The 23,693-nt window shown below is 38.0% G+C and overlaps 1 protein-coding gene across 5 annotated transcripts in view; it reads left to right on the forward strand.

The window, feature by feature from the left end:
• Positions 1–23,693, forward strand: part of whrna (whirlin a) — a 139,789-nt gene that overhangs the window by 80,127 nt on the left and 35,969 nt on the right. For 4 of the 5 annotated variants that reach the window (XM_086097065.1, XM_086097067.1, XM_086097068.1 and 1 more), the window contains exon 5: positions 7,289–7,325. The exons of the other annotated variant lie outside the window; for it this stretch is intronic. In XM_086097065.1, the coding sequence (XP_085953191.1) occupies positions 7,289–7,325 (37 nt within the window). The remainder of the gene's footprint in view (positions 1–7,288; positions 7,326–23,693) is intronic. 5 annotated transcript variants of the gene reach the window in all.

Raw genomic sequence — 23,693 nt, forward strand, 5'->3', positions numbered from 1 at the left:
TGTGTGAAGCGTCTTGCCCAAGGACACAACAACACATGACTCGGGGAGAGCGGGGATTGAACAGCCAACCTTCTGGTTACTGGACGACCGGCTCTACACCCTGAGCCACGGCCGCCACTTAATTGATTGGTTGAGAATTAGATTGAACACAAGTGAATCCAATCAGGAAAAATCAAATCGAACTGAACTCTTGTGAATGAAAATCGAATTGATTGAGGAAATTAGATTCGATACCCGGCTCTATCAGTGAATTGATGCCTCTCGATTCATCCAGATACATAATTTAAAAATGATAAGAATGTATCCCTTAAAAGAGTTTTGGTAATAAAGTTTGAATTATATGACTGAAAATTGTCCATGTCTGTGACATTACGTAAAGCTAAATTTAAGAAGTTTATAAATTAGAATGTAACTTTTCGTGCCCAGCGCAAGTCTAGTGCAAAGCACAATTAACTGTTAGCTTGGGTGGGGTTTTCCTTCTTTTGGTAGTTTTCTAGACTTTGCACAGGTAGAATTCACCATAATGAGGTGGTTGCGTCGTCGTGCACCGTTGTGGTTGGAAAAGTAGCCTTTTTCTGGCCATCCCTCATTTGCATTAAAATCTGGGATGTCACAGTAGGCTCTACTTTTGGACCCAATTGTGGGGAGGCAGAGCGAGGTGGCCGAGGTAGAGTCCAAAAGACAAAAGGGTTTTATTAGTTAAACAAAAACAAGGTGGTGCACAACATGCCAACAGGAAACAACAAGGTCCTAAATGCAAGCAAACTCAAATGGCAAGACATGGGGGAAACGACAAAACGGGACAATGACAATGGACCGGCACAGACTGGACACACAACACAACAGACTAAATACATTACCCTAAAAAAACACACCGAGGGAACACAATAGGCTGAGGGCAGATTGGTCAGACACACTGGGAAGGAAAGAAACATAACGAGACAAGGGGAGGAATCAGGAACACATGACAAACACCAACCACAGACAAAAACAACAAACACACCCATAATAAACAAAATCCAACCCCTACAAAACCGAAACATAACATGGGAGGTAGGAACGTGCACTGGGCTTGACATTGCGGAAGCAAATTGACTTGTTAGGCTCTGAGAGATGAGATTGTGCACAGCTGCTCTACCATTTAGACCTGCTTTTACCAAGTCTAAAATTGAGTCTACTTTACTACAAACCAAATTGCCTGATGCGCCGGAGGGTTGGCATCCACTGGAACGCCGAGGTAGCCATCGCACATCTACCAAATTCACAAACACATAAAACTAGACTTGCGCCAGCACGGAAATTTTGATGTGCCCAATTTTACGTCAATTGCACATGCCATGCGTCTGACTATGAAATACAGTTCCGAGACATGCTAATTGCCTCACCAACAATCAGTTGCACATAATGAACAGAATTGTTAACAGTTAATTATTCACTAAATGATTGTCATAATTCTAATTTCCCCACATAACCAAAATGCATTACTCTGGTTGATCCAGGTAATTTCATCCTCAAGCATTGAATCGATAGCAGTTAGATAGTTGTCGCTGACAATGTTTTGCCTCTCATCCAGGCAAGCTTGATCAGTTTATGCGCCAAGGCTAGATAGGACAGCTCTAGTCTGAATGTTGGTGTGGAAGCCCAATTTTTTTTTTTAAGCTCAAGGCAAGCCACCACGAATGATATCATTGTTTTGGGTTGCAAAATGACAGTTGTTAGAATGCATAGGAGGAAGGCCTCCCACCAATGGCAGTCATTGGCTGTTGGGCTGTGTTGTATGTTTGTGATTTGTTAGGGGCGCATTTATTTAGTCTCTTTGGAATACTGTACTCTAACGAATATATTTTTCAAAAGTTGATGTCCACACAAGGTCACATGAAAACCCATTTGCAGGCTGTTAAGACCACCTTGTCACTAAATAGTATATACAGTACACTATAAAGCTCCAGGAAATGGCTCCAGAGCCTTTTTGCTTTTTGTTTTTTTTTACAATTTTTCCAACGGTACAATATGGCCTGTCGCTGTACGACCTACCGCTCCAGAGATAGATGGGGAGGGGGGGCACATGTCGGATTTTTACCAGTCGTAGGAACCATCGATCCCGGGTAAAGTTTCCCGGGGCCGTATCTCCGGAACCGTAAGTTCATCCCCGAATTGGTGTCGACGAGACCTTTCCAACGGTGTATGGCCCGTGACTCCACTAACTTGCGTTTTGGAGATAGAGGGCTGACAGTTTGCCCATGTTATGCACAAGGATGCTTCCTCCGGCTTGGCCTGCTTTCGGCGAAGTCCGGATATATTTTTTAGATTTTTACTGGGCTGGCAGTGAATGAGTTAAACAATCATAATCCGCCCCCCCCCCAAAAAATGCACTATAAAAATGGCAAATTGAGTAAAGAATATCCTATTTCAAAATATTGTGTTGTAAATGACAAAGCAAAGCTATTGAACGGTTATATGAATGCTGTGCTATGTACTAATTGATTCAATCAATCAATCAATCCATCGGCCATTCATATATTGTTTTTAAAAGTTTGCAGTACTTAGTCTGCCATATTTGGCTACTGTAAACAGAAAGGAAAACAGTCTAATTCCATTCACAGATCACATTTTATGATTTCTTTAATCTTCAGTATCTTCCACTTCGCCCCCCACAATATCCACCTCCATACTTGACCTTTGATAGGAAGTGGGGATTTAGGATCTGCAAAGTTGATGTTGATTAAACTGGTCTTATTATCAGCAACCCAGAATAAGCAGCACAAAGAGAAGACAGACTATTTTCTATTGTGGTGTGTCTGGATAAGTAGAGTTGGCCAGCAATTTAAAGAAGAAAATGTATCACTGACAAACATCAACATATATCTCCCTCTAGCCATTAGCGTAATGAAAAATAGCCAGATGCTTGGGATTTAGCAGCAGCTTGTGCAGAGAAGTGAAAAATGTGGGGTAATGGAAAAAGGCACCAAAAAAAAACCACACCTTCTTGAGCGTCTAATGTGATCAGACATCCTTCCTTCTGATAGCAACTATCACACATTCTGTGGCAATTGCAGCTTCACTCGAAAAGGCCAGACCTCCTTTGAAAATGCCACAGCTGATTCACCCATCTCCTGCTCATGACTGGGGGCAGTGCTTGGCTGAGCAAATTAAAGTGGGATATACTGTAAATTCCAGACTAGATTTTCATTATGAAAACACATCCAGACACAGCGCTGTAATCTCCAAAGCAAACATGGATATAAGAGATACTTAACATTTTGTTTTAACAAGAAATATGCACTAGAAAACTCCCTTGAGTTGATGTGTCACGATTATTGCATTGCTTTGCAAGAGACAGATGGCTGCTCGCTGTGACTGCTTCCATCCATTTGTTTCAATACCACACAACAGAGGTTTTTCGTTAGATTGGGAGCTACCGTAAATCACTCTAGAAGAACTGGTATTCTTTATCTATGAAAATAACAAGAAATACATGTAGAACGAACAAAGAAAGAAAAGTCAGCTATATTATTCTTAAAGACTCATAAAATATATTATTATTGAGAGTGAAATGTACAAACCCAATTCCAAAAAAGTTGGGACATTACAAATTGTGAATAAAAACTGAATGCAATTATGTGGAAGTGCCAAATTTTTATATTTTATTCAGAATAGAACATAGAGAACAGGTCAAAAGTTTAAACTGAGAAAATATATAATTTTAAGGGAAAACTATGTTGATTTTAAATTCCATGGTGTCAACAAATCTCAAAAAAGTTGGGACAAGGCCATTTTCCCCACTGTGAGGCATCCCCTCTTCTTTTTACAACTTCTGCAAACGTTTGGGGATCGAGGAGACAAGTTTCTCAAGTTTATAAATAGGAATGCTCTCCCACTCTTGTCTAACACGTGTCTCTCGAACTGTTCAACTGTCTTGGGCTTTCTTTGTTGCACCTTCCCCTTTATGATGCGCCAAGTGTGCTCTATGAGTGAAAGAAGTGGACCCGCAGGCTGGCCATTTCAATACTTGGATCCTTTTCCTACGCAGCCATGATGTTGTAATTGGTGCTGCAAGTGGTCTGGCATTATCGTGTTGAGAAATGCAAGATCTTCTCTGAAAGCGATGATCCCTGGATGGGAGCATATGTTGTTCTCCAATCTGAATATAGCTTTCTGCGTTGCTGCTTTTTTACTGATTTTTATACTCCAATCAAGTTGCCAATGGACCTCATTAGTGGTAACTGGTCTAGCACCATGAAATTTACAATCAACATATGTTTCCCTTAAAATTATATATTTTCGCAGTTTAAACTTTTTACCTGTCATCTATCTATGTTCTATTCTGAGCAAAATATTGAAATTTGGCACTTCCACATAATTGCATTCCGTTTTTATTCATAATTTATATAGTGTCCCAACTTTTTTGGATTTGGGTTTGTATTTTTGTAATTCCATCATGACCATTGGTTAACTGAATGACACACATTCATACTTGTGCTTTCTGTTTTTGTCTTTTCTGGACACTCAAAGATGCTTCACAATGGATACATAATTCATGCACTCACATATTCACACTCTGGTGGTGATAAATTACGTATTTAGCCACAGTTGCCCCTTGGCAAACTGATGGAAGTGTGGCTGCCAGTGCGCATCTACAGCCCAAGGGCACAACAACACATGACTTGGAGAGAGCGGGATTCTGGTTTAGACTGGCTCTATCTCCTGAGCCACGGACGCCAAGGATAATTTCATTTTAGTGAACTTGAGTTCTGTTGCTCAGCTACAAAAAAAAAAAAAAAGACGATTTGAAACAACAATTCACGGAATCTAACTTCCTGGATCAATCTATTTGTATTTATTTTTGTTCATTTGCACACAGTGAGGGAAGGCAGCTTTACTTATATTGTGTATTTCAAATGCAAACACACAATATGAAAGATGTAAAGCGCACTCTAGGCCAGATGCAATAAAGGCATGCGTAGCTTTTGGAGGCGCTAGCCCATATAAATGGAGCAATTAGGGAGCGTGTAATCCGCTAAGCACGCGCAAATGGGGAAATTCAGTACTAACTGCGCTGTCAACCAGTTTGCGTGCCGGAGTTTTTGTGCGCACGTAACTTAAGTAATTTGCATACATTTGTCTGAGAAATTGCTCACCTTTATGCAAATGAGACTGATTGATAAACAGCGTTTAAGTCACTAATGCCAGCACTAATAGCCACTCGCCGTTTGAGTGACCCAAACAACGTAAATGAAAGGCTGATGTAAACTTGGCACTTCCTCGAATCTGTCAAAGGCTCTAATGCAGAATTTCAAGTGATCATGGCAGTGGTGTTACGTAGTAGGCCAGGCAGAGGTGTCCGCCCCCTATTCACGCAAATCACGCAAGCTATTCGCCGGGGTTTGGGTATATATATATATATATATATATATATACCCAAACCCCGGCGAATATACATATATATATATACTTTTATATATATATATATATATATATATATACATATATATATATAAAGTATATATATATATATAAAGTATATATATATATATATATATACTTTATATATATATATATACTTTATATATATATACTTTATATATATATATATATATACTTTATATATATATATATACACTTTATATATATATATATATATATATATATATAAACTTTATATATATATATATATATACTTTATATATATATATATATATATACTTTATATATATATATATATATACTTTATATATATATATATATATATATATATATATATATATATACTTTATATATATATATATATATATATATATATATATATATATATATATATATATATATATATATATATATATATATATATATATATATATATATATATATATATATATATATATATATACTTTATATATATATATACTTTATATATATATATATATATATATATATATATATATATATATATATATATATATATATATATATATATATATATATATATATTTATTTATTTATTTATTTATTTATTTATTTATTTTTTTTTTTTGATGCTTTAAAAGTGAAGTGTTTTACTTGCAATTATTTTGTATGATTATGATTTTACTGTACCACCTTATTTATCGTCAAAGTTTAAATTTGGGTTAAGTCGTTAACTGAAGGAGCCCCTGTAGTCAAGCTCAGATGGAAATCTCAGTTGCAATCAAAGTCTGACCTCAGGCCAATCAAACTTGCTAATGAAGAAAACAGTATGAGCCTAAACTGCATAATTACGAAATAGCTGCTGTTTAGTGCATAGGCACAAACAACAGTCAGTTTTCCCACCCGAACGCGGAGAGAGGCCACCTTGAAGGTTCAGGTCCGAGCTCCCCGCCTGCCAGAGAGGTGACGTTCCACATCCCTCGAGCCAGCTTCTGTGGCCGGGCATCAGACCGCCACGGTCCCCTCTCAGGTAGTGAGCCTATGGGAAGGTGGACCCACGGTGCTACAATGGCTCGGCTGTTCCAGAGGGACACTGGCCCAGTTGCCAGGCGCTCGCCATCGAGCACCACCACCAGGCCTGGCACCCAGGGGGACCCCCCTGTAACCCACGTCCAGGTGAGGGAAAACCAAGACCATTGATTGTAATCATCAAAAGGGAGATCTTGAGCTATACTTTGTCAGGTCCCTCACCTAGGACCTATTTGCCATGGGTGACCATGTCAGGGGCTTAAAGCCCCGGGTGACTTAGCTCTTACAATCATTCGGACTCACAAACCCTTCCACAACGAGGGACTTTCACACAGCCACTGTGTAAAATTTTTACTTTCAGGCATAAGAAAAAAAAGGGTGTTTTGACATGCAGATTGAACGAGAGTTAAAGAAACTCAGTAGACCAAGGTCAAATCTCATGTAGTCCTTTTGCGTCAACAGCACGAAACGAGAACAACTAAATCTTTTTCTTTCTTTTTTTATACTGCTTTTCTCCAGCCCAGACATGATTGTCAACACTCAACACAGTCAATAAAATGTGCGGTGCCGATGCAACCTGAGTGTGTGCAAACTGGAAAAAGTACTCGGTGTTCCCTTCTTAAAGAAATAAATCAGCTATCAAGCTTATAAAGCACAGCAGACTAGACTTTAAGTAAGATTAAAGAGAAAAAACATAAGAAATTGTGATTTAATGCAGCGGATTCTCAATATCATATCATAAAGCCATTCCTGGTCACCATAATCGTTAGATGATAATGTCATCATTTGTGTGGACGATCAGCTGCTCCTCTTGTTGCCTGCTGTCTAATGTGTCTTCATTGCCTGTTTTTGACAGATACTCTGTGGACCAGGGGGCATCTGCTGCTGGAAAGGTGAGCTTTAGAAAATACCATATATTTGCTCATCTGTAAGTAAGTACCATATGTCTGTGGGGGAGGATATATTACCCATATTAATCGACTGTACATTGGACCTGCATAATTGAAAACAAATGTTTTAGGAGGCTTTTGAGTTGTTGAGATTTTGAATATGTAATATGACACGTGTCGTCGTGGGGACGGGGTTTATCTCTTTTCCTGCTGAAAACGTGAAGTAGCGTTTTCTGAAATTCCACGTGGGCCGCCAACATCGTTAATTGATGACTATGTTTGTTTGTTCCTCCAATGGGCAGCGCAACTCTTGGGCACCTCTGGTTTCATGAATGAGTTGAAAAAAATAAACACTCACTAACTATGGCCAACAGATGGCAGCATTGTGTCTCTTTTCAATGTGATCCTGTGGATCAAAGCAATTGAAATGACATGACAACATGATGGATCTTAGGAAATACATTTTCAAGGATGTCGTGAATGATCAAAGCGTTTGTCACATTAAATCTAATTCACAGAATGTCACTAAACAAAAAATATTAGTGTCAAAGTCACTGTTGTGCAGAAAATATATATTTTCACTAAAAGCTTGTTATTTCCTTATTTTTTTCCATTATAGCTTGCTGTCACTCAAATTATCTATTTTCAAATCGTGGTTACTAAAGAACGTAATAAGGTAGAATCATACCTTTTTTTTTTCCAATGAGACAATTTAATCACATTTTTCATATGTTATCCACTATGTTTACATAGTCATAGCGCACAATATTCTGCTTGCTTGGAAAGATGAGTGAAAATGGTCAAAATTGGCTGGCACGCTAGGGGGTTTCTTTTTGGATAAAGTAAAAAAAAGTTAATTGTGACAATTATCCATTAGGATGGGGTGGGGGTGGGGGGGCATAGGAGATGACGGACATGAGGCGAATACTATTCATTCATCAACCGGGGTTTGGGTGTTGATGGGGTGATTGGCAGGCGGTGGTTGGACGGGGGGGTCGTTAGCTGAGGTAATTCTGCCGATTAATATTTATTCACTGTTGAGGGTGGTGGGCCTGGTGACCAGCCTGAAAATGGACCGGCCATTTAGGAACCCACGGAATTCCGCCCCCGGTTTGAACTTTCTAGGTCTTTAGCCACAGAGTCTTGTACTTGTGAGAGGTTAAGTAATATTGGAAAAGAACAGATTTTAAAAAATATCATCTCTTCACCTCTTTTGTTAATAGTTGTATTGTGTTAACAGAAATAAATATTTAAGGTAAATAAGTGGTATGCATAAAACTTTTGTTAGAAAATTACCGGTAACTCTATTTACGTAATATTTTTTGTGTATACAAACGGTCATGGCATGGACGAGCAAAGGGACCTATGTTGTGCTTCTCGCGCTGCGTCACATTCATCGATAGCGTAGATAATGCATTGGTGTAAACCAAAAACTAGTTGTATCCCTCTATGGCATAATGCGAAAAGCTAACTAATATTTCAATCAGACTTAGTCCTGTGGCCAATTTTTCCATTTTGTATTTTTGATCTGAGCCTAAAATTGAAGTAGGAAAAATCTACATTTTGTTCCTCTTTTTTTGTTGGTTGAAAAATATAATCACTTTACTATAATTTGTAGGCAGAAGGATCTGTGCTTATTTTCCAGGTTATTATGGAAGAAGACTATTTAAACTTAATGTAAAGAGCAATAAATAGTTGTTAAGTTTTATTTAAGTGTGTTATTTCTTTGTAAATGTGTGTTTTCACCTACAGTATTTTTATATTGCATCACAATCATTTTTAGCCACATAGTGGGTCAAAAACGGATTAATTGCATTTCTATTCATTTCAATGGGAAAAAGTACTCATGGTACTAATTAGGCTCATAACTTGAGGTTCTATTGTACAGCTTTCTTAATTGTCTGAATTGTCTGCCCTTTTTTGCCTTGATCACCTGCCCCAAAAATGTATGTGGCTCTGTGTATGTGCCTACATAGATTTACTGGTGATGTTACGAACTTTCCAGGTCATGTAAACCTGAACAATAAAATGTTCATATCAGATGTCCAATTTTCCATTTCGTATTTTTGATCTCAGCCAAAAATGTTAATAGGAAAAATCAGCATTTTTGTTTTCATTGTTTTGGTGTTTGGTGAAAAATATGAATGATTTACAGATTTTAAACATTTTGTGCCACTCTGCACTCTATAGAATCATAACAAATTTAAGTCAAGCATGTATGTAACAAAAAATCGACAACATTGCTTTCAATTACATTATACTGCAGCACCACTAACCGCCCTTACTTATTTTTGGGCACCAATGTATTCATTGTTGACTTTGACTTTTAAGCTAAGTTCAGGGCTGTATTGGAATGAAGAAATATAAGAAGTAATGTTGGAAGAGACAGCTGCTGATGAGAGGGGAGGGGTTGAGAGAAACAGCTCACTTCTCATTACCAAATCTCTGATGGACATTCTTTTCTTGACAGATGGGGACAAGGTACAAGAGGGAGGTGGGAGATATTTAGAGAGGAAGAGAGATGTATTAGTTCCAGACAGCTGGTCTGAAGAAGGTTTAAAAACAATCTGTTTACACAGCACAGCCGTTGCTGTAATTAAGCACGCTTTCAGAGAGACAATTTAAGTCGTGCTGGTTCAAGGCAAGAAAAAAAAAAGTACGTGGTCAAACTGTGAATGATAATACCGGATACATAAATCTGCTTGAGGCATTTGATAGATATTGTACTTTGTAATATGATATGGATTTATTTATTTTTTAGGCCGATGTTAATTCCGATATTTGACAGAATGAAACTTTGGAATGAAATTCTGATAACCAATTAATCAGTGATTAATTTAAATAATAATACATAATAAATAAATTATTGTAGGTCCCTTAAGACTGAGTTACAGACAGAATATTGGACTGTTTTACTCATTTTTGTTTGCTTCTTAATTTACAACAGCATTATTAGGATTTACAACCGAGAGAAAAATCAGCACAAGTATTATCAGTATTATCTTGGTCTTATGTTGTAATGTATGAATGTGTAAAAAAACACATTTAAAAAAACAGGCAAAATTCTGAAAGCAAAAATTGAGCGATTTTTGCCTATTTTAGAATACTGTAGCTAATATTGGCCAATCAAATTTGCCGGCCGATAAATCCGTCAGATAAAGATGCCAAATCCCCAAATGAACACAAATTAAATTTAAATTAACAAATGTAATTGTTCATTAGTTTGTTTTCCCCTTCTGTTTCTTCACAATAAATAATATATATATATATATATATATATATATATATATTTTTTTTTTTTTTAGGTCATGAACAACATGTGTGTATGTGCCCTTTATCAGTACACATCATTACTCATGCTCTCAAGAGCCCGGTCTCTGACAGACGACAATCAACACCTTTAACATCCATTCCAAGTTTAGTTAGTATACTCATTAGGGCTAAGCACGGCTTAATGAATAAGAACATTGTAATCTAAAAGGCATGCCAGCGGGGTTGATTGTCTTGTAAAGACGTCTAATCACTCAGCTGACACATGTGCAAAACAAGTTGGATATATAGCACTGCTGCCTGCCACGCCATTGCAGCAACACCTCTGTATCTTATGAGCAACCTAATGTGAAGGCTGGCAAACAACACGTTTCCCAAGTGTGTTGTGGTGTGTGAATAGGCAGCTGTGGAATTGAGATTGTGCCACCTGTTGTCCTAAGACAATTTGATGCATTATCTAGGAATTGAGTGGACACTGTCTATCCAATCGACTGTCTTATTTAATGGGTTCAGTAAACACGTCAACTCGCCTCAGCTGTCATTGGTGCCACATTACAACACCGCAAATAAAATATCATCCCATTAAATGCATGTTGTAAGGTGCCAGCTTGACTTTCTTCTTGCGATGGAAGACTCCAGTGACCTTAGAAATGATGCTCATTAGCCATCCATCCATCCATTTTCTTAACCGCTTGTCCTCACAAGGGTCGCGGGGGGTGCTGGAGCCTATCGCAGCTGGCTTCGGGCAGTAGGCGGGGTACACCCTGAACTGGTTGCCAACCAATCGCAGTGATGCTCATTATGTTATCTATTATTTACATTGTCATTGAGGGAGTGAAGTTGAAGTATAAGAACTCGACTAACCCTATTGCCACGCAGATTTTATACTTGTGAGGAAAACACAACTGTGAAATTTCCATGCAACTGGCTCAATTACTAAAACAATATTTTTCAAATCAATTTGGTCTTTATATAAACGATACACAATCTGCATCATGGCCAAAACAGAGGACTGTATTCACAGACAATAAAATGCACACATATCTGTGCGCCAGTCAGTCGTTTTATAATCAAGGAGCTAATTGAAAAGATACAGTATCGGTTGCCTGAAGTCAGCTGGGATGGGCAGGCACTTGCACACCTGTGGCTCTGGTGAAGATAAGCGGTGTATAAAATGGAGGGATGGACAATATTGTAATACACTTGAATAATTTAAGGATTTCACCTCTGAAATAACTAACTATTATGTTTTATTCATTTTTATTCTTTTGTTCAGGGTCAATGCTGAAGAAATATCGAAATTGGATTTTTTTTCTTTGCATAATTTGGCCGATTCAGTAAATCATTGCAGCACAGAACAGTGAGTACATAATATATTACTATAACTTTTCATTTTGAATTTACAGTACAAAAATTACACAAATTGGAGTTTAAATATTATCATTATTATACACTATATGTAGGACTGTCTATGGATGAGTTAGTGAAGTGTGTAGTCTCAATGGCCAAAAGTAAGTTTTCTAAGTAAGATAAAGTCAAGCTATTGTTCTTGTTTTTAAGTAGGCGGCTCTGCGTTCTGGCTCGGCAACCCTGCGTCATCTGTAGTCTTTGCTTTTCAGCAGCACTTAATATTGTCATTGCCTTAAAAACAAAGTCTCATGGTCAGTTTTTGGGGCCCTGGTTCTTAAATTTGAAATGTTTCACTAAACCAAGGGTCATGCTGAATTCAAGGCAGTAGCCATGCGCTTACTCTATAGTTGTTGTTTTTTTAAATATACTTTAAAATGTGTATATTTATGGTTAAATACCAAAAAAAACATGTATTTTTGTCTTACATTATTTAGATGATAGATAGATGGATAGATGGATAGATGGATGGATGGATGGATGGATGGATGGATGGATGGATGGATGGATGGATGGATGGATGGATGGATGGATGGATGGATGGATGGATGGATGGATAGATAGATAGATAGATAGATAGATAGATAGATGGAAATGAAGTGACAAGAAAGCCACCATTTTCATAGAAATTGCCAATAACTGTTTGGGCCACCTTGAGCGGCAACAACTGAAATCAAGCGCTTTCTATAACTGGCAATATGTCTTTCACATCACCGTGGAGTTATTTTGCCCAACTATTTCTAGCAAAATTGCTTTAGTTCAAATCATCCTTGCAGAATTGCTTTAGTTCAGTAACACTGTAGGGTTTTCGAACATAATCTTTGTAAGGTCATGCAGCATGATTTTAATTGGATTTAAGTCTGGACTTATTCTAGGCCACAAGAAAACTTCTTCTTTTTTTTTTCAAGCCATTCATAAATGTATTTGCTGGCGTGTTTGGGATTGTTGTCCTGCTGTAGAAACCCACTGCAGCTTGAGGTCACAAACTGATGGAATATTCTCCCTCAGGATTTTCTGGTAAAGAGCAAAATTCAAGGTTTCTTTAATCACAGTACGCCGTCCAGGTCCTGATGTTGCCAAGCAGCCCCACACCATCACACGACAACCACGAAATTTGCTATGATGCTTTTTTTTCTTCTGAAATGCCGTATTTGTAATGATACACACACCTTCCAAAAGTTCAATTTTAATCTTGTCAAACCACAGCATGTTGTTCCAAAAGTCTTGGAATCATTCAGATTATTTTTTTTCCTTCTTTTTGGTCTGATTTTGGCCTTGGAACTCAACCCTAGATGTCTTTTCTCTGATTTTGTCATGTTTGAGAGAAATATAACATTTATGTTTTATCCTATAAACTCCTAACAACACAATACAAATATTGTCATTTTAAGCCTGGGTTTTGGAGAAACTGAAAAATAGTTGAAATACCCAACACGCTTCATTGTTGTTTGGTACAGTGTTACTTTATTTAGTAGACTGATAACATTTATATTTGACTTCAAGTGAGGAAAATATGCTAATGAGTGGTTTGAATGTTTTAGTTTAGCCTCTGTATTTGAGTTCATGTAGTCTTCTGCAAACTGTAGATTGTGATATCTTCACTCATGCCCTGTGGAGATTGTTGATGATGTCACTCAAAGTTTTTGGGGGGCTTGTTTACAGTTCTGTTATCCAATGTCAAGTTTTCAGTCATCTTCCCAATTCCCAAATCTGACTTTATACTGCAGTGGTTTCATCCTTTTTCAGGCATGTTGACTTTGACCAACGGTTATGCATGGCTCTGATTGATATTCCGCTTTGATTTAAGCCTCAATATTGCTTATTTTTTCAATACAGATCCAATCAGATTTGCAGTAAATACCTGGAAATAAAAGTTGAACGTCTGATCTCATAATCATCTTTTGATATCCGTTTCAGTTGTTTTAAGTTTCAGAGTTTTTACACTGCTAACTCAAACTTTTGCCTCCTGCCTTACATATAAGAAAATTACTTTTAAGATCGTCTCACATAAATCATGATTTCTGAACTAAATTTTTTTCAAATCATTATTTTAGTACCACTGACAACATACAACAAACAGAGCTAACTGGTAGGAACAGTTTGCCTCATTACATGTTCTTCTCGACACGCTAAGTGTTCTAACTTGCAGGCTAATCTAACTGCTGCCATATTCATGCACTCAAGATCACAGCTGACTTCCATTACAGCATTCCAAGAGAAGTCTGAAAGCTCAGTGCAGTGACGCATACTGCATTCTGTAGTCAATGTACTATTTAAAGGCTGATTGGAAGTCATTATTCCACTGCAAAATGCCAGACCTCAGGATGGCAAACTTTAAAATCGAAATGAATCCAGTGATGAATGAGTGCAGCTGGATAACCACACCAAGGGAAGCAGTATTTCTGAATGTTGCCCTTGACGTCTGTGATAAAAATGAGCTCCGGGGAGGGAGGGCTGACTGAATGAATAGACTGAGGCTGATTGATGAGATAGTTTTCTCTCCATTTGATATGAAAAAAAAAGATCTAAATTTACAATATCACCATTTAAAAGTTCTACTGTGTTTCATACATGCATAGAAAAGTACTTACATTGATTTGTCCTTCCATCCATTTTCTGTACTTGTCCCCTATTTGCAAACAACTACTCACACTCATAATCGCATCCATGGGCAGTTTAGATTCTTTGATTAAGTTCATTTTGAAAGTGGCGTAGACCACTAAAATCCAACCTTGTTACATTTCCCAGAATGTGCATCTATATATAATACATACAACACAGTGGTACTATGATATACAAGCCTCTTTGTTTTTGGAAAAAAATACCTGGGTCGATGTGCAACAGGTTAGGGATGGACTGATTATCGGCCGGGCCAATTAATCGGTGCTGGTATTTGGCATTTTGACAAATATCGGCATCTGCCCTTTTTACGAATCTAAAGCTAGCATCTCACTGAGCGGTGAATGCTTGTGAATGTAGCAAATTTCATCAGGATTTTGTTCCAAAGAAATTTTGAAATGGTCGGACAATTTTTCACTCTCTGCAAAGATTTTTTGAAACCTATTACGAACCCTGACAAAAACTGAATTAACTACATTTGCATTCATTTGTTGCTCAGTGAGATACAGGGAACTTCATTTATTTACTAAAAATTATGCTGACACTGGGAACACCCTTCACTTTTTATTTTATTTTTTTATAAAAATTGTTAAAATTAAGGATTATGTGGAATTTTTGGAAAAAAAATTATCTACATTAGAAAACGTTGGGTAGCCTTTTACTTGCTTAGTTTTTAATTTAGTTTAACGCATGGTGATGACATGGTGAAGCGCCCTGTAATTTTTATCATTTTTAAACAAAGCTGTCTATTTATATATTTAAAATTATAGAAAAACTTTCATGGTGTTGAAAAGTTGTTTTAACAAACGTGATTAATGGCATTTCAACAAAGTAATATTTTTATTTTGACGCTAACATTTTCTCTTTTACTGCAAATGAATATCATCTTGGAATATCGGTTATCGGCCTCCTTGAATAATCTGTATCGATATCGGCCCTGAAAAAAAACATCGGCCTATCAGTACTGCAGGGGCTGCCAGTTCAACTGTGTCGTTGCCACGGTGAGTTGGGAGCGCCATGCACTCGCTACTGAGCCAATAATGCTAATTTAAACATGTATTTCTTAGTACAGGGAGTCCTCGAGTTACAGACGAGTTCAATTCCTACGCTGGCAATGTAACCCCAATTTCGACTTAAATCGGATTTCACCGTAAAGTCGATATTTATATCAAAATACTGTGTACATTAATAAAAAAAAATAAAAAAAGGAAACTTGTGACGCGCCTGATGGCGAGCCGACCTGCTCGATGCACGCCCGTTGCTGGAGGTAACAACAGCACAACTTTAAATAACTTTAAAATGGCGTGGGAAACTAACGAAAAAAGGGCGCTAAATGATACAATGTAATCGAGGACTCCCTGTATGCTGAAACGGCCGATTAGGACTTGTGGATTGACCGATGCATGTTGTGTTTGTGCAGGAAGTAAATGAGGAATCAGTCAACAAAAGTCACATCTCCTGTCAATAATTACACAACAACACTGAGACCAGGATGTTTGATCTCCCCGCCATCTAAAATGGGTTACACTAGCTCAAACGCTTGCATTTCAAATCATCTTTTTTCATCGAAATACACTTAATCCAGGGGTGGTCCTGCACGTTTTAGAGGTTTCCCTCCTCCAACACAGCTGATCAGGCTTATATGCAGAGCTTGCTGATGTGTTGGAGAAAGGAAACATCCAAAACCTGCAGGACTCCGGCCTTCGAGGACCGAGTTTGCCCACGCCTGCACCTTCTATCACAAGAAAGTTGCTGTAATGTGTATTTAAAATAGGAAAAATAACACTCCATGATGTTGTACATACTTATAAAACATACATTAATGACATAATTAAAAAGAATGGAAAAGAGCTTGCCAGTTTTCCTCGCACTTTAACAATTGATTTGCAATTGTGCTGCTCATATACACTGCTCATTGAGACATCTCAATTCCTCTCAGCTCATCATTACAGCACTAAAGTTAGTTGTTCTTTGCAGAGGATAAATAATACGACTGAATATTGTTGTATTGTCTGTCTACATGTGCTTGCATCAAATCCATTGCTGAAAGGGTTACAGCACCGTAATAGATTTACCGTCAACATTAATTAAGTTAGTGAACTGAAAATACACAAAGTGTACCGCAGTTTCTCTAGTATTAACATAATTTTAAAAAGCATGCAAAATCAAGCGGGTATTACACATGGGGTTATATAAAAATAATTAGAATATACATGTTGAACTGGTGCCTTGGGGTGGTCGAATACAAATTCACAATTATAAACCGATTCTATGTCTCTATTTAAATTTAATATAAAACTTAAGGAAGCTTTAATTTCAAAGAGATTTGGTGCTGCAGAAGCTTGACTGGTTGTATATACATGATTTAATGTAATGTGTGCTGCTATGGAATTATTTTTGCTAAAGTAATAATTCAATTATGTTGAAGATATGTTTCTTGAGGCTGTATATAGCATTGGTTGTATATTTTTGTTATTAAAATGTTAATTTATTATTTTAGGTGATGGGTTTCTACCTCACCTTCACATATGTTGTATTTATTTATTTATCTTAAATTAAATAAACTAAACTAAACTAAATGTATACTTTCATTCCAATATCATATTGGAATATATGTAATATAAAAAGGTAAAAATGTTACAAATTAATTAGGGTGTCAAAAGGAATTTGTTAGTCCCTTTAATGCAAATATATAGCACATGTGTATATGAAGGGCGGCACGGTGGTTAACTGGTTAGCACGTCCGCCTCTCGTGAGATCGAGTCCGGGCTTTGGCCTTTCTGGGTAGAGTTTGCATGTTCTCCCCGTGCGTGTGTGGGTTTTCTCCGGGTACTCCGGTTTCCTCCCACGTTCCAAAAACATGCACACAGGCTGATTGAACACACTGCGGTTGTGAATGTGAATGGTTGTTCGTCCGTGTGTGCCCTGGATTGGCTGCCCAAAGCCAGCTGGGATAGGCTCCAGCACCCCAGCGACCCTTGTGAGGACAAGTGGTTAAGCAATTGGATGGATGGTATATGAAGGGATTGAGATGGACCCAGTAAAGCACTATTGGAAACGGTGCAATCATTCCAATTGTGTGTGTCAGAGTGTTCACCCGAGGCAAAGGGCATACAGATGAACTGGCTCCAAGAGGTGAAGATGTGGAGCAGCAGGTCTTTAGGGCTCGCCTGATAGCAGGAGGTAATAATTCATAGCGCAGGTCCATGAATCAGACAGCCTCTGTTGGATCTGCACTGCTATCCATCAGCATATCCTTAGAATGTTCTCTAATAGGGTGATTTGATTATCATTTTCAGCTTTCTGTCTTCCACCCTATATCTTCCTCTCAGCTCGTGCCGTTGGATATCTGATGATTTCACATGTCCTTCCTCATGCCTGGCCTACATAGCCCTGAAGCCAAACCGCACGATAAGCTAATTACAGATAGGTCGCAAAGCGATACTCCGTCATTAATTCTGCTCTGACCCCAATTGGGTTTTGCTCAATAGGAAATTACTGACCATAATATCATAGAAAAAAATGAATGATTAGTAGTTGGCTGGCAACCAGTTCAGGGTGTACCCGCCTACTGCCCGAAGCCAGCTGGGATAGGCTCCAGCGCCCCCCGCGACCCTTGTGAGGAAACGCGGTTAAGAAAATGGATGGATGGATGGATAGTAGTCAAATGGAGTCTGATATGATTACTTGAATTGTATACTAGAATGGTAATGGGATGTAAAAGGGCACTGAAGGTGGTCAGATACAACAGGACAAAGTGCATGCGTATTTATTCTTATGGCGTTATGGTGATAGCAATATATTGTTTTAGTTAATTAAGAATAATAAATTTAATGAATTTACACAAACATCCAATCATGAGAAAATTAAACCTGTACAGTATATCTTAAAAACTGTTGGTACATGAAGCTGACTTATGAAAGATTCCAATACAATTGATTTTTAATGCTTACGTTTGCTATTTCAACAATGTAAGTGGTTACTAGCTTACTTACTTACTAGCAAAACACAATAACAATTTCTGTAAAGATTATTTAGATTTATAAATTGTACCTAGCACACTAAAGGTGCATTGTGCCGTTTAAAAAGGTAATATTAAAGCTTTGTCTACATCACGCATGCTCCACCAATGCCCAGAGGAGTACGAAGATCCCTGACTGTTCTACTCTAACTTCACCTAACAGCTTTTATCTTCCCTTTATAGTAGAGTGTGCGGACCCTGCACACTCCACAGTTTCTTTGGGGATTGGAGGGGCAGAGTTTTTCTTACCTAATTTGACATGTCATCATTTGTCAACTGTGACTGTCGCTTTAAGACCGTGCACGTACTCGCACACGCACCATGAAGGAACCTGACTCAGATGCTGCAGTTACGCTTTGGGCCAGAGGTGGCAGTTGCGAGTAAAAAAGTGACAAACTGCACACAGATCCTTTAAAGCAAAATACTGTGTATGCCACAAGACCCCAAATGAGGGTTCTACATCAAAATACATGCACATACATGAGATAAAATACATTATGTACAATTGTTTGTGCTGAGGCAATACAGCTTTTGTTTTTGCAATAATCATGCCCTGTTGATTTTTTGTTGCCACATTTCTGTCCTTAATTACCCACGTAGCTTACCCTGTTTCACACACAGTTTGGTTTTCCTTCTAGGTTCATCATACCTCACAGACAAAACATGTGATTGAACATTTTCACCGTGTCAATACCTACAACCGATAAGTTAATGAAGCATGAATTGAGAAGTAGGTGGGGAACGTTATTCCCCCACCAACAAATTACAACAGAAATCACGTCAGATTAAAATTCCTTTTGAGCATTTACCCTGAAAAGTGGAAATGTAATGTCGGTTTGATATGAATTTGACAGCAATGAATTTTTTGAACTGTTAAGCACTGTATGTTTTTATTCTATAATGTGGTCCCTAGCCCTTGTGGAGGAATCCAGCCATCCATCCATTTTCCACAGCGCATATATGTATGTAAATTCACCAGCACTAAATGGCTTCCTATATTAAGATTACCCGTCAACATCTATCATCCTCGGTCATCCCTTTGTATTCGAGTACACACAATTTTTAGTTCATTTAATGCTCGCCTGAGCAATTGCTTTTGTGTGACTGACAATATGGGTGTACTCTATTCATGATCTTTTGTAATATTATTATTTAGAATAGGGGTGGCCAAGCAGTCAAATGCTAAGAGCCACAATTTTGACATTTACTGCAAAGAGCCACATCATACACACGGCCCCGGGCACATATAAAGTGCCCTCATCCCGTCCCCTCACTCCCGTCGTCTCTTTTGCATGTTTTGATGAGCTCTCCCCTTCATTGTATGCCTTTTTAACCTGTGCAATAAATACACACACTACCCCTCCCACCACATGGCTGGAGGGGGTATGATAAAGATGATGAAGACGATGATGATGATGATGTGTTCAATCAATTGATTTTGACAATAACACAGAGGGTTCGATGCGCACTGCTGTCATATTTATGAATGAAATATAATGACATCCACAATACAGCAGTGCACAAAATCTGTCTGCCTGCTCTTCGATCAAATCCACCAAAATTGCTTTACACCACCTGCAACTTAAACTGCTCCGTGTGAAAGAAAACCCCTACATTCTTAACCTCTAGTATGGCGTTACGTGATCTGGAACATGAGAAGTTGGACTTGAAAAATCAAGATGCACAAGTTTTTACACCAAGCGTATGTGTGCTATCTATGAAAATAGAGCCAATAGTGTTGAGTTCATTTTGATTACATTTTTCAAGAGACAGAATGGCAGCCACATACGAGGGTGGATGGCGATGTAACCCCAAACATAGCAAGTTTGTTTCATTGTTACTATTCTGTTCATGTGAGTGGTTGTCACTCATTCTTCTGCCCACAGCGCTGTTTGGCAATGAACACAAAGGAGCGCCTGAAGCGCTAATCTGCTCCTGGGTGAAATTAACTTTACATTCATTTTGATGTGCTTCAAAGTGCTTGAATTAAGGACTTGTGCTGCTGTACTGTAGGTGTACTTTCTGAAACCTCCTATTTGCACTATTAAACTATTAATTTAGTAAAACTGTCTGTCTAAACATGTGCCCGCAGTCTTGGAAATTATTAATGGAGGATCTTGGTGCTATAGTCACATAACCAATCACAAACAGCAAAGATGCATCCTGGTTCAATGTCTTCGAACCAAAGTCATATAGACCAGTCATTCCTCCATGTGCGTTAATTCATTGTAACTAAGTTCAAATTCTGATCAGCCCGCAAATTGATTCTGCTGCTTATAATTGAATTCTCTATGCATAAACGATTAAGGAAGTTGTATTGATAAACAGCAGCTGTCTATTTCTTGATGAAGGCTGAGACCGTGGTAGTCGGAAGCCTGTTAAGGAGCAGCAAACAGGATGTGACTTCAAGGTCCACACTCTCATCTCAAAGCACTCTCATTAGACCGTCTGATGGAGGCGCATTATATCTTGCACTGTGATTAAATCAGTCCCTGTGGGCAATAAAAACATGAGTTAGTGTGTGAAGCACCTCCTGTCATGTCATAAATATGTCTATTTATTAGACTTTTTTTTTTCTATAGCAGACAGACACCCTCACAAATTATCTACAAAACTTTAAAGCCTTGGATTTTTGCAAATTTTAATGGTTCAGGTGTTAAAAACCAACGGCAAACCATATTCTTCTGATTTGATTCAAAACGAGTCTTACCACCCTTTGTTGAATCTCTCACATCAGTATGTGTGATGAATGTTTCAACTCCAAATGAACTCAATAATGTCCGGCTAGCCAGTGTATTTACGCCTATGTGTTACTTCGGCGTTTGGCCACTTGGACGTCAGCCAAACAGGAGACGACAGATTAGTTTAGTGCTAGCTAGCTGGTACGACACAATACAGATGGATTTACTGAACCAATTCAAGAAAAACAGCCTGGGTTCCATTGTCCAGGGTCCGATAAGGGATCCTGCAAATTGAAGTAAGCTTTTTTTAAATAAAAAGGTAAGGCTTTCATTCTTTAGGATGATGCTGTTGTGTACACTCCAGTTTAATACAGAGATACTTCTTCAAATAAGTGAATTAATGAGGCCATAAAATGTGTTTTGGTGTAAATAAAGTGCCACATAAGTGCACTCCATTTACCATTTTGGTCAAATTGGATATTTCATTTATTGGGCACTGAAGCAAAAGTTCAATAAGTAACTGATGTGAATTAATTCTGTATTAACTCATTAACAAGAACATGAGTGAACAAAGATTTTTGTGTGTCCAAGCTTTAATATGTATGATAAATGCCCATTTTTTTCAGATGGGCCACTGTCACCAGTGCAGTGATGCACAGTTAGACATCCAAGACAAGTTAAGCAACATTTAAAAGGCAGCAGGCAGTCTCAGAGAAGACGTTCTGTACATGGATGTTGTGAAAGAGATACAGTTTAATACTTTTTTCTTTTCTTTTTTTAAGGAATCTAATTGGGATTTTAGCTGCATGTGTTTGTAATTATAGAGCATAGTTTTCCGTCTTTCAGTCTGTTGTCAATCGATTTGCTTGAAAGCCAATATTGCAGGTTCCCCTTTGAATTCCAGATGATCAATTTAGCCAGGTTAGTCATCCATTTTAATGTTTGCTTGGTATAGCAAATAAGGTCCCTGACTGCCATGTGGGTCTCTTCAGCCAGCTATTGGCCTGTTGTTCTGCATAAAGCCATTAGATGAGCTATTGTGAGCTATATTCAGGAATCAGTGGAAATTTTCTACAGTGTGCAGGGTTGGCGGGGTGTGATTAAAAACTGAAAAAGGATAAGGAACAGTCTCATATTACTTGGATAGATACACTTTATTCTTGCTCTTCTATTGTGTATGTATAGTAGGTCAGGTCCTATCTGGGTCAGTGTTGATCTGGCTTTATGGGATTTTCTCTGTTATCAATTGGAGGTTGACTGTTGGGGATTGTTGTTCACCGTGATAATAGGAACCGCCAGCTTATCTTGGCATTTGAGGAGTCCAACTTTAGAATGGAGAGGTCCAGCAAAATGAACCACTTTTTCTGGATACCCGTTAACTGCAAAATGTATTGTTGCATAGAAGCGCAGCATCATTACTGCAGTTGAATAGCGACCAATTTTATTAGCTCCTTCCAGTGCCAATATGCTCCATAATAAGACAGTGAGCGACACACTGGCTGCTCACGTTGCCTTGTGTGGTCCCAAAGGTTCACTCCCTCACGCCCTTGAGTTAAGTAACAGGCACATGGATGTGACAGAGAGAATTTCTGGAGGTGAGCATCGTGATTAGAATTCCGGCAAGGTATGACCAAAGTTCACCTTGGTCATTAAAGAGAGGCTTGCCCGACCAGACATGGAGCAGCCACTTCCCTTAATATAGACTGATGATTGAAGATGACGAGAAGGTAGAGAGAGGTAAAAGGGAGTCTGATTCTTCCGACTGGTACTAATGTAAGACCCCACACTTTGAAGTTGTGTTTCATATTGAGGAGTTAATTCAATAAATGATGCATGAAAAAGAAAAAGACTGAGTTTCATACTGTTTCCGAAATTGCGTGTGAATCCTAAGGTTTGCAGTTTCAAGCTAAAATACCATAAATGAGAAATAAACTTTAGGACTGAAATACTAAGACATTACAGGAAGTGATAGCAATCGTCAGAAACCATGCATATGTGCCTCTCATTGTATTTGTAAATGGATGATGACAGCAGATCAATGGAGCATCATGCTTCATTTTTGCAATAGATTTTCAGTGTTGCCATGGCATCAACTAATGTATTATTGCCTTTCTGTCTATGGCCCTGCATTTCATCTTGTCGCATGCAGGAAAGCTCTACAACCCTGAAGAATGGTCATTGTATTGTATTCCAACAGCAAAAAAGTTTGTCTGTAATGTAATCCTCTATAGTGTGTGACCATCTCTGTTTTGTTATACCAATGTAATGCAATTAAGCACTTTATGGTGATGGCAATATTTGTTTTTGTTTTTTTAATTTATTATGCATTTACTCTTCTTTACTGCTTTTAGTCTCTCCTCTCCTTCTCACTTT

This window comes from Leptonotus elevatus, chromosome 15, assembly GCF_054856555.1.
Source record: "Leptonotus elevatus isolate MCC_2025b chromosome 15, RoL_Lele_1.0, whole genome shotgun sequence".
Taxonomy (NCBI): Eukaryota; Metazoa; Chordata; class Actinopteri; order Syngnathiformes; family Syngnathidae; genus Leptonotus; species Leptonotus elevatus.